The 12,480-nt window shown below is 44.4% G+C and overlaps 1 protein-coding gene across 4 annotated transcripts in view; it reads left to right on the top strand.

The window, feature by feature from the left end:
* Nucleotides 1-12,480, top strand: part of LOC137376988 (protein phosphatase 1 regulatory subunit 12A-like) — a 190,686-nt gene that overhangs the window by 160,650 nt on the left and 17,556 nt on the right. For all 4 annotated transcript variants that reach the window (XM_068046047.1, XM_068046048.1, XM_068046049.1 and 1 more), the window contains 3 exons: nucleotides 1,248-1,386; nucleotides 3,641-3,768; nucleotides 8,432-8,491. In XM_068046047.1, coding sequence (XP_067902148.1) covers nucleotides 1,248-1,386; nucleotides 3,641-3,768; nucleotides 8,432-8,491 — 327 coding nt within the window. The remainder of the gene's footprint in view (nucleotides 1-1,247; nucleotides 1,387-3,640; nucleotides 3,769-8,431; nucleotides 8,492-12,480) is intronic.

Genomic DNA, 12,480 nt, shown 5'->3' with positions numbered 1-12,480 from the left:
GATGGCTGGATACATTCACATGGTACTAAAGTTCTCCTGAAACCTTCATCCATGCTTGTTAACCTTTAAACTTCAGTATTCCAATGCTGTTTTAGCCAGCCTCCCATCTTCTCACTTCAAGGCTCGTCATCCCTGTGCTCACTGATCTACATTGGTTTCTGGTCTGGCAATGGCTCAATTTTCAAATTCTCATCCTTGTTTTCAAATCCCCCCATGACCTAACCCCTTTCCTATCACTGTAATCTCCTCCAGTTTTACAGCCTTCTGAGATATCTGCACGCCTCCTATTCTGGTCCTTTGAGCTTCCCCCGATTTTAAGTGCTCCACCATTGGCGTACTTGCCTTCAGCTGCCTAGGCCCTAAGCTCTGGAATTCCCTCCCTAAACCTCTCTGCCTTTTTTCCTCCGTAAGATGCTCCTTAAAACTCACCTCTCACCATTCCTAATATCGCCTTTTGTGGCTCAATGTGAAATATTGTTTGATGTGCAGCACCTTGGGACGTTTTACTATGTTAACAGCATTCTATAAATAGAAGTTGTTTTTGATGTTTCATTTTTTCCCCTTGTAATGATTAAGATTATAACTGTTGGTTTGCTATGGAGAATTAATTTTGAAAAGATGATTGCCTGTTTACCTCTCTTTCTCCTGTTTTATTTTGTACATTTCCTCTTATAGCCATTTCTTTAGATCTTTATCTCTGACACCATCTGTGGAATTCTGTCCATCAGTAGCTCTTCTAAATGTTTCATTTGCCCATGTTGATAGAGTTTTGTGAGGTAAGGGTGTAAAGATGCATGGATCAAAGGCAGGTAGAGTTCAGGTGCAGATCAGGCATGATCTAATGGAATGGCAGAACACCTAGAGAGATACAATGGCCTACTCCTGTTCCTATGCTTTTGCAAAAGAGTTCAAAGCAAACTGGGGATTGAATCTGAAAGCTTTATTTCAGACAATTTTTGCATTGAAAATTTTAACTGTTTCTTATCTACAAAAAATGCCTTAATTCTATTCTTTTCTGTGTCTCTACAATTTGATCCTCATCTCTGTCTTGCACACTCATTCTTGTCTGTCACTTCTCATCTCTTGATGTGCACTCATTTCGTCTGTGTGCTTCCTCTTTTTTTTCCCCTTTTGCTCATTCATTAGCTGTGTCTCACATTCTCTACTTTTGGTGTTCTTAAATGCAGTTCATGTCTCAAAGCGTTAATTAATCATTTAGTTACCCACTGTGCTCCTGCCCAATACAGGAGAAGAACTGGCGGTCAAGATTAGCCAACCTTCAGAAAGCAGATCTGCTGGGCCTCACTTCCTATTGCACAGATTCCAATCGTTCCAGCGTTCCTGCCTACACCTGTCACAATGCTGTACAGCCATTGGACAACAAAGGTATCGCCAAACTTATCAAGTGCAGAAAGTGCTCATTGTCTACTTGATTCTTCATCTAAACTTGGAACACCAAACAGCTTCATCAAATTGCATCACCATAGCATTTCAAAGCAATAGAGAAAAAATCAACCTGATCAAAGCACATCAGGTGTGGCCGCAGCCCCAGTCAAGGAAGGTCTCTGAGTCGGTCTGTGTTGTTGGCTGACCTCAGCCAGGGCCACAGTGGGGTTATTATAGTCATTCGTCCGCAATTCTCCTGGGCTATGGTTCCTGCTGCTGAACACGATCCCTGATAGGAGGTGCCACTGTGTGGGTATTGTGTGAGGACAGAATTGGCCTCAACGCCTGGTGTCCTCCATGATTAGTCTACTGACGCATGAAGAATGGGTGAAGTACTGGCATGCGCACAATACATTTAGAGATTCAGCACCTTCAGAAAGGGAGGGAAGAGAATTGGATTCAAAATAAAAGGCTAAAACTCCTGCAGAATTCTCGCAGTACTGAAGGCCATTCATGCTCATCAAAAAACAAACTCTTCAATCTTAAAACACCATCAGATCTGTAAAGATGGTTTGCAGCCTTTTGGTCAATCCAGACTGCTTTATCCAGAGTCCATGTAGAATTATCCCATCTCTGAACCTCCCATGCTGGATATTATTGAATAGGACTAACTGTGCAGAGGCATATAGTGTTCCATGACGAAAGGACACTGTGGGCGGTGGCACAGTAGTTAGCATCGCAGCCTCACAGCTCCAGTGACCCGAGTTCGGTTCTGGGTACTGCCTGTGCGGAGTTTGCAAGTTCTCCCTGTGAACGCGTGGGTTTCCGCTGGGTGCTCCGGTTTCCTCCCACCACCAAAGACTTGCAGGTTGATTGGTAAATTGGCCATTGTAAATTGCTCCTAGTATAGGTAGGTGGTAGGAGAATGGTGGGGATGTGGTAGGGAATATGGGATTAATGTAGGATTAGTATAAATGGGTGGTTGTTGGTCGGCACAGACTCGGTGGGCCAAAGGGCCTGTTTCAGTGCTGTATCTCGCTATGACTCTATGACTAAGGTATGTTTTTGGAGTTTTAACAATTGGTTTGCACTACCCAATGCCTCAGGCAATTTGTTCAGTGAGCATTGACCCGTCCAGATCAGAAAAAACCCAGTTCCAATCTCCATCCAGTACTAAGTTAGTTGGTCTCAGCACAGATAGTAATACAGCTACAATAATTGGCCTCAGGCCCACTGGATTAGAGGGAAAAATCAACCAGTCCACTCTCAATCACCATATATTGGCTCCTGCTGGAAAGTCTGTGTGGTTGGATGTCGGTTGAGAAAGGGGTTCAGGCTCAGCTGTGATGTCCCCCATAGTGGAATAACCAATTGACACTCACTTTCAAGACTCACACATGAAGGCTGGCCACTTGGTCAGAGCACCTGAGGGTACCTGTGCATCTGTACCCGAGACAGAGTCTTTCTCTTTGAGTGCTGACTATTGTCACTGAGTTTGGTTTTTGCTTAGGTTGTGATGAGACTCACTTCCAGGTGATAACACGTCACCCAGAAACAACACAACACTCTGTGAGAAGACACATGACCCAGAAACAAAGCAACTGCTCGTGGCAGCACATGTCATCCAGAAACAAGGCAGGACCCAACAATGAATGGCAGAACAAAGATGCAAAACTCAGCAGCCACAAACAGTGGCCAGAGGTGTCACATAGCTCCTGGAAGTGAGACTTATCTCAACCTAGACAAAAAACAAACTCAGTTGTTTCTGGGTGATGTGTTGTCACAGGGTGTTGCGTTGTCTGTGGGTGATGTGTTGTCACAGGGTGTTGCGTTGTTTCTGGGTGACGTGTGCTCTCACGGTGTTGCGTTGTTTCTGGGTGACGTGCTCGCACAGGCTGTTGTGTTGTCACAGGGTGTTGCGTTGTTTCTGGGTGACGTGTGCTCTCACGGTGTTGCGTTGTTTCTGGGTGACGTGCTCGCACAGGCTGTTGTGTTGTTTCTGGATGACTGGCTGCTTTTCTCTGGATCCTGATTGTTGCCATACAAGGTGTGGTTTACCTCAGGGGCTGATTGTCATTGCTTGGTGCTGTTTGTCTCCTTTTGGTGTGTGTTGTCTCTGAAAGCAGTTTATAGCTGAGGGCTTGAGTGTTGACACTTGATGCTGTGTATCTCTGGGAGGTTGGCATCTGTGTGGTGTTTCTGGCTGCTGGGCCATTCCTGAATGGTTAATCACAATTTAGGATTTCTCCCACAGAATTGGAGAAAGCTAAAGAAGAGGAGAAGGAATCGGATGACTCTTCGTACAGAAAATCTGGTACCAGGGACCGAAGACGGCCGAGGGGGAAAAGAAGATCAACAGGTGTGCATTCCGTATCACAAGATGTAAGTATTCTGAGCAGTTGAGAATTCCAAGTCTGGTCAGGTACCCTGCTCAAAGACAGGGTCTCTTCAACAGAACCATTGCTAACAATCAAACCACTTCAGACCACTACAAACCATTGCAATCCTTCAAACTGAAATCAAACATACTCTTTTTTTAATGCCTGATTTTGTTAATATTTCCATTTAAACTAATTATATCATTTCTGGTGCTGGCTAGGAGGCATTACTGAACCTGAGAATGCGAGGAAGTGGATTAAGATCAGTAGAGTCAGTAAAGCAGCGTGGCAACTGGAAATGTCGAATAAATATTTTGTGGGCTTCAGTATAAAGAATCCTCAGTGAAGAGAAAAAGAATGGGCAACACTGTTTAAATCGATGGTGAATATGCAGAATACTCTGGTGGTGGTAGAGTTCACAGTTGTAGATGCTTTCTGTTGCATCTGTGCATTTTTACATGAACATCCTGAGGTTGAGAAGCTGATCAGATTCATATGTTAGTCGCTGCTGCTGCAGTCACACAGTTGGATGTTGATTTTGTGCTGTATAATGAGCATGGGAGGCAGCTAGAAAACCACCAATGAGTATCTACTAAATACTAAGGATAAACAACCAATCCTGAACTACCAGTTAAGAGAATAAAAGCAAAATACTGCGGATGCTGGAAATCTGAAACAAAAACAAGAAATGCTGGAATCACTCAGCAGGTCTGGCAGCATCTGTGGAAAGAGAAGCAGAGTTAACGTTTCGGGTCAGTGACCCGAAGTTCTGAAGAAGGGTCACTGACCCGAAACGTTAACTCTGCTTCTCTTTCCACAGATGCTGCCAGACCTGCTGAGTGATTCCAGCATTTCTTGTTTTTGTACCAGTTAAGAGAAACTGCCCGTAAATAATGAAAGTAAATATGAACCAGTTGAATCACTCAAACATTGTTTGTTAGTAATTGAATCAGGGAGGGGGATTGTGATATACTTGAACAAATTAGCATTGAAAGGGAGGAGATATTAGCTGTTTTATCAGGCTTAAAAGTGGATAAATCCCCAGGCCCAGATGAGATGTATCCCAGGCTGTTATGTAAGGCAAGGGAGGAGATAGCAGGGGCTCTGACACAAATTTTCAAATCCTCTCTGGCCACAGGAGAGGTACCAGAGGACTGGAGGACAGTGAATGTGGTACCATTATTCAAGACGTGTAGCAGGGATAAACCAGGTAATTACAGGCTGGTGAGTCTAACATCGGTGGTAGGGAAGCTATTGGAAAAAATTCTGAGGGACAGGATTAATCTCCACTTGGAGACGCAGGGATTGCTCAGGGATAGTCAGCATGGCTTTGTCAGGGGGAGATCATGTCTAAAAAACTTGATTGAATTTTTCGAGGAGGTGACTAGATGTGTAGATGAGGATAAAGCAGTTGATGTAGTCTACATGGACTTCAGTAAGGCTTTTGATAAGGTCCCGCATGGGAGATTGGTCAAGAAAGTAAGAGTCCATGGGATTCAGGGCAATTTGGCAAATTGGATCCAAAATTGGCTTAGAGGCAGGAGGCAGAGGGCGATGGTTGAGGGTTGTTTTTGTGATTGGAAGTCTGTGACCAGGGGTGTACCGCAGGGATTGGTGCTGGGACTCTTGTTGTTTGTCGTGTGCATTAATGATTTAGATGTGAATGGCGCAGTGGTTAGCACCGCAGCCTCACAGTTCCAGCGACTCGGGTTCAATTCTGGGTACTGCCTGTGTGGAGTTTGCAAGTTCTCCCTGTGTCTGTGTGGGTTTTCTCCGGGTGCTCCGGTTTCCTCCCACAGCCAAAAGACTTGCAGGTTGGTAGGTAAATTGGCCGTTATAAATTGTCCCTAGTATAGGTAGATGGTAGGGAAATATAGGGACAGGTGGGGATGTGGGAGGAATATGGGATTAGTGTAGGATTAGTATAAATGGGTGGTTGATGGTCGGCATAGACTCGGTGGGCTGAAGGGCCTGTTTCAGTGCTGTATCTCAAAAAAAAAAATAGGAGGTATGATCAGTAAGTTTGCAGATGACACGAAAATTGGTGGTGTCATAAATAGTGAGGAGGAGAGCCTTAGATTACAGGACGATATAGCTGGGCTGGTAAGATGGGTGGAGCAGTGGCAAATGGAATTTAATCCTGAGAAGTGTGAGGTGATGCATTTTGGGAGGACTAACAAGGCAAGGGAATATACAATGGATGGTAGGACCCTAGGAAGTACAGAGGGTCAGAGGGACCTTGGTGTACTTGGCCATAGATCACTGAAAGCAGCAACATAGATAGATAATGTGGTTAGGAAGGCATATGGGATACTTGTCTTTATTAGCTGAGGCATAGAATATAAGAGTAGGGTGGTTATGGTGGAGCTGTATAAAACTAGTTAGGCCACAGCTGGAGTACTGTGTACAGTTCTGGTCGCCACACCATAGGAGGGATGTGATTGCACTGGAGAGGGTGCAGAGGAGAGTCACCAGGATGTTGACTGGGCTGGAGCATTTCAGCTATGAAGAGAGACTGGATAGGTGAGGGTTGTTTTCCTTCGAGCAGAGAAAGCTGAGGGGGGACCTGATTGAGGACCTGATACAGCTGGTAGCACATTCACCTCTGAGTCAGTTGGATATGGGTTTAAGCCCCACTTCTATGCAAAACCAAGGGAGTGCTGCGTTATCAGAAATGGGATGAGATGTTAAATGGAGGCTTTATCTCCCTGTTTATGTAGACATAAAAGGTTCAAATGCACTATTTCTGGTGTTCTGGGTAATATTTCTCCCTCAAACAGCACTACCAAAAGCAGATCTTACATAGGAACGTAGGAACTGGTCAATCATTCATTTTCTGTTTATGCAATTTATAATTGTCTGCCACGTTCACATACCAAATAACAGGGACCACTTCAAAAGTAATCCGCTGGTTGGAAAGCATTTTGGGATACCCTGAGGGCTTGTTTAGATTCCAGATAAATGCAAATTATTTTTATTTTCTCCGTTCGTCCTTTCCTGAAGGCATCAGCCTCTCCCAAAACCCTGACCTTGGACTTAGTATTATTTTACCTAGAGCTGTAATTCTGCTAGCTGAAGGCCGATTCGACAGTCTGAGTAGTAGTGCGTACAATTGTCCAGGATGGATCAGGAGCACTTAGTGAGCTGAAGAGATTCATTGCTTCTCTTCAGTTTCTTCATATCTTTTTTAGTTAATTTTCAGAATTATTTGAAGGAAATCTGGAGTGCAAGTTTCATTATTTAGGTAATGCTTGTATCAAGAATATCTTTTTTTTAAAAAGGCTGTTTGTGTGCAAGAGGAAAAATAGATCCACTGCAGATATGACTGACTTTATTACACATCATTTGCAGTTTTTACTTGTGTTCAAATTATAAACAATCCATAAACTTCTAGCTGAGAGAATTAGAGGGCCTGATTTTATCCTAGCTCACTGGCAGGAATGGGATAGGTTCAGATTAGATGCCCATTTAATGCCCTTTCCGGTCTAACATTCCACTGAAGTTATTGACCTCTGTCATTGACCCTCCCAATGTCCAGGAGCAGCTGCTGACATTTATGGGGTATTATTTCAGCAGTTGTATTCTGCTTATGATGGAAACTTAGAGATAGGGGTTCATTTCTACAGGTATAGAACTGAAAAGCAGGGAAGTTACTTTGAATCTGCATAGAAACTTGATTTGCCCACAGTTGGAGTACTCTGCACAGTTCTGGTCTCCATATTTTAAAAAGGATATAGAGGCTTTGGAGAAGGTGCAAAAAAGATTCATGAGGATGATACCAGAACTGTGAAGTTATAACGATCAGGAAAGACTGAGCAGTTTGGGAACAGAGAAGGCTGAGAGGATGACCTAATAGAGGTCTTCAAGATAATAAAAGGGTTTGATAGGGTAGATGTGGAGAAAATGTTTTCACTTGCGGGGGAGATCAAAATTGGAAGCTGTAAATATAGGATAGTCACTAATAGATCCATTAGGGAATCCAGGAGCAACATCTTTACCCAGAGTGGTAAGAATGTGCAACTTGCTATCACACAGAGTAGTTGAGGCAAGTAGCATTGATGCATTTAAGGGGAAGTAAGATAAATGAATGAGAGAGAAAGTAATAGAAAATAAGGTGAGATAAAATGGAGTGGAGGGAGGCTCATGTGGCACATAAATGCTGGCATAGACCAGTTGGGCCAAATGGCCTGTTCCTCTGCTGTAGACTTGTGTAATCTGAAAAATCCAGGGCACAGTTACCCTCTGTTTACATGGAAAGCATTCATCTCTATTTTATCATATACAGATTCCATCAGTATTGTTTTAAACTTCTCATTGAATATTCCTGCAAAAGATCACAAACTGTGATATTCTGCACTCGGTTCTATTTGAAACTAGTTTAACAGAATCATCTTTTGTCCCAGTCATGGAACTCTTTCACTTTTGGCTGGACAGTCATTATGCACTTCACTCATAAACTGAAGTGAGCAAAGATTGCTTAAGCAAATGAGCTCAATGGCTGGAAAAACAACTTGACTGACAGGTCAGTGTTTGTCTTACCCGGTACTTGAAACTCTGGTATAGTTCATGTAAAGGAGTTCTGAATTTGGAAATGGACTATGGTCCATCTCTTGAGGACACTGGTTCCAGACTATTCATATGTTTTTGTAAATGCTATCTTCTTCCAGGATGACAATGACCAGGACCACTCAGATGGCGAGGAAGTGATGGAATCACAGAAGAGGCAGGTATGGATCAGGCACCTGTAGTACAAGACTAACATAAATTGACTGCCAAAGCTGTGTGGGAGGATCTGTCTCATATTTTTCATGTCTAGCTATCTGCCCAGCCTCTCTCCAACAGAGTGAAGCTAGTAATCCAGGTACGCAGACTAATGATCCAGAGACATGGGTTCAAATTCGAACTGGGGAACTTAAATTCATTTAATTAAATAAATTGGGAATAAAAAGCTAGTATCAGTAATGATGACCATGAAATACCAGATTGTCGTAAAATCCCATCTAGTTCATTAATGTCCTTTAGGGAAGGAAATCTGTTGTCATTGTCCAATGGCCTACATGTGACTCCAGACCCACAGCAGTGTGATTAACTGCCCTGTAAAATGGCCTGGCAAACCAATCAGTGGTATCAAACAGTTAGAGAACCAATAAGAATAAAACCAGATGGACCACCTGGCATTAACCGAGGCACTGGACACAACAAAGGCACAAACCCAGTTATCCCTGCAAAGCTCTCTGCACTAACATCTGGGGACTTGTGCCAAAATTGGGAGAGCTGTCCCACAGACTAGTCAAACAACAGCCTGACATAGTCATGCTCTTTGAATCATACCTTTAAAGCCAGTGTCCCAGACTACTTCATCACCATCCCAGGGTATGTCCGGTCCCAGTGCCAGGACATATTCACCAGAGGTAGTGGCACAGTGGTATACAGTTGGGAGGGAGCAGTCCTGGGAATCCTCAACATTGACTCCAGACCCCATGAAGTCTCATGGCATCACGTCAAAAATGGTAAAGGAAACCTTCTGATTACCACCTAACACCGTCCTTCAACTAATGAATCAGTATCCCTGCATGTTGAATACCACTTAAAAGAAGCACTGAGGATAGAAAGGGCGCAGAATGTACTCTGGCTGGAGGAGTTCAATGTTGATCATCAAGAGTAGGTCAGAAGGACCACTACTGACCGAGCTGACCAAGTCCTGAAGGATATTTCTGCTAGACTGGGCCAATGGCAGGTGACGAGAGAACCAACACGAGCGAGAAACCTACTTGACTTCAACCTGTCTCTCACAGATGCATTTATTCAAGACAGTATTGGTAGGAATGGTTACTGCACAGTCCTTGTGGAGACAAAGTCCCATCTTCACACTAAGGATACCCTCTGATATGTTGTGTGGGACTACCACCATACTAAATGGAAATGATTCCAATCAGATCTAGCAGCTCAAAACTGGGCATTCATGTAGGCCTTCAGCAGCAGCAGAAATGTATTCCTCCACCATCTATAACCGCATGGCCTGGTATATCATCACCACTTACCCATGGGGCCAAACCTCAATGAGTAGTGCAGGAGAGCATGCCAGGAAGACCTAAAAATGAAATGCCTACCTGGTGAAGCTACAACACAAGACTATAGGCATGTGAAACAACAGAGGCAGCATGCAAATGACAGAGCTGAGTCATCCCACAAATAACATATCAGATCAAAGCTCTGCAGTCCTGCCAATCCAGTCATGAATGGTGGTGGACAATTAAAGAACTAATGGGAGGAGGATTCTCTATGAACATCCCCATCCTCAATAATGGGGGTTCTCAGCAAGTGAGTGTAAAGGACAAAGCTGAAGCATTTGCAACCATCTTCAGCCAGAAGTGCTGATGGTTGATCCATCTCGGCCTCCATCTGAGGTTCTCACCATCACAAAAGCCAATCTTCAGCCAATGTGATTCATTACACATGATATCGAAATGGCTGAGCAAACTATTTATAACAAAGCCCCAACTGCTGAAGACTTGTGTTCCAGAATTAGCTGTGTGTCTACCCAATCTCTTCCAGTCCAACCACCACACTGGCACCTACCTGACAAAGTGGAAAATTGCTCAGGTGTGTCCTGTCCACAAAAAGCAGGACAAATCCAATCCAGCTAATTACTGCCCCATCAATCTACTCTCAAATATCAGCAAAGTATGGAAGGTGTCATCAACAATGCTATCAAGTGGTGCTCAGTCGCTTGCCCACCAGTGCCAATTTGGGTTCACCAGAACTTTTCGGCTCCAGACCTCATTACAGCTTTGATCCAGACATGGACCAAAGAGCTGAATTCCAGAAGTGAGGTGAGAGTGACTGCCCTTGACATCAAGGCAGCATTTGACTGAGTATGGCAACAAGGAGCCCTACAAAACTGAAGTCTATGGGGGTGGGGGTGGGGGGAACACTCCACTGGTTGGAGTCATACCTAGCACAAAGGAAGATGGTTGTGGTTGTTGGAGGCCAATCATCTCAGCCCCAGAACCTCGCTGCAGGAATTCCTCAGGGCAGTGTCCTCGGCCCATCTTCAGCTGCTTCATCAATGACCTTCCCTCCACCATAACATGATTCACGAGGATGTTTGCTGATGATTGCACCATGTTCGGTTCCATTCGGAACTCCTCAGATACTGAAACCGTGCATGGCTGCATGCAGCAAATCCTGGACAACATTCAGGCTTGGGCTGCTAAGTGGAAAGTAATAATTGCGCTGCACAAGTGACAGGCAATGACCATCTCCAACAAGAGAGAGTCCAAGCATCTCCCCTTGACTTTCAACGGGAATATCATCTCTGAATTTCCCACAATCAACATCCTGGGAGTTACCATTGCGCAGAAACTGAACTGGACCAGTCATATAAATGCTGTGGCTACAAGAGCTACAAGGTCAGAGGCTGGGAATTCTGCAGAGAGTAACTCATGTCCTGACTTCCCAAAGCCTGTGCACCCTCTGTAAGGCATGAATCAGGAGTGTGATGGAATATTCTCCATTTGCCTGGATTGGTGCAGCTCCAACAACACTCAAAAAGTTCAACACCATCCAGGACAAAGTAGCCTGCTTTATTGGCACAACATCCACCTCCTTCAACATTCACTCCATCCACCACCAGCGCACTGTGGCTGCCGTCTGTACCATGCACAAAGTACACTGCAGCAACTCACCAAGGCTCCTTCGACAGCACCTTCCAAACCCAAGACCACTACCACCTCGAAGAACAAGGGCAACAGATGCTTGGGAACACCACCCCCTGAAAGTTCCCCTCCAATGCACCAGCCTGACTTGGAAATATTTCACCATTCCTTCATTGTCATTGGATCAAAAGCCTGGAATTCACCACCTAACAGCACTGTGGATGTGCTAATACCACACGGACTGCAGCAGTTCCAGAAGGCGGCTCACTAGCACCTTCTCGAGGGCTGTAGCAATGGGCAATAAATGCCGGAGATATTCACATCCCACAAACAAATAAAGGGGAAAATAATATTTAAAGTGCGAAACGGGTTGTTCACCCACCCACTTTCCTGCCTCAATTAAAGCCAGATGTGGGCAGGTTGGAGGCGTTTATATTGGAATTCTGTTTTTTTAAGACTTTAACCACCCCCACCCCCCACCCCCACCATCAAACCAGTGAAAATCCACCCTTTTTATTTTGGTTAAACTGAAATCCACCCTTTTTTTTGGTTAAACTGCCTCCCTAGTCCTTTTTTCCTGTGTTCTGTGCATACTGACTCCACCCTTGATAGGATCCATTCTTAATCAGCATGGAGCAAGGATCCAGAACAGCAGTAACAACATATTTTAAACAATCCTAAGCACCTCCATGGAAGCATTAGGGAAAACAGACACCAGGCCAAAGAAGGAGGTGGCTGAAAGCTTGGGTAAAGACATGGGTTTGAAGGAATGTCTTACATGAGTAGAGTGTAGTGGATGGATTTAGGAAGAGAATTCCAAAGTGTGGGACCTAGGTGGCTACCAATGGCAGGGCAAAGGGACGAGAAGGGTACATAGGACTGGAATCACAGGAACAGGGAGTATGGGGGTGATGATGTTGGGATGGGTTTGTAGGGCTAGAGGTTATAGAGAAGGAAAGGCAATTACAGAGAGATTTAAGCGTGGATGAAAATTTTAACTGCAAGATGTAGCACCAGGAACTTATATAGATCAGCAAGGATGCTGGTGTGGGGCAGGG

Source organism: Heterodontus francisci, chromosome 14, assembly GCF_036365525.1.
Source record: "Heterodontus francisci isolate sHetFra1 chromosome 14, sHetFra1.hap1, whole genome shotgun sequence".
Classification (NCBI taxonomy): Eukaryota; Metazoa; Chordata; class Chondrichthyes; order Heterodontiformes; family Heterodontidae; genus Heterodontus; species Heterodontus francisci.
This window is presented reverse-complemented; position numbering and strand designations above follow the sequence as displayed.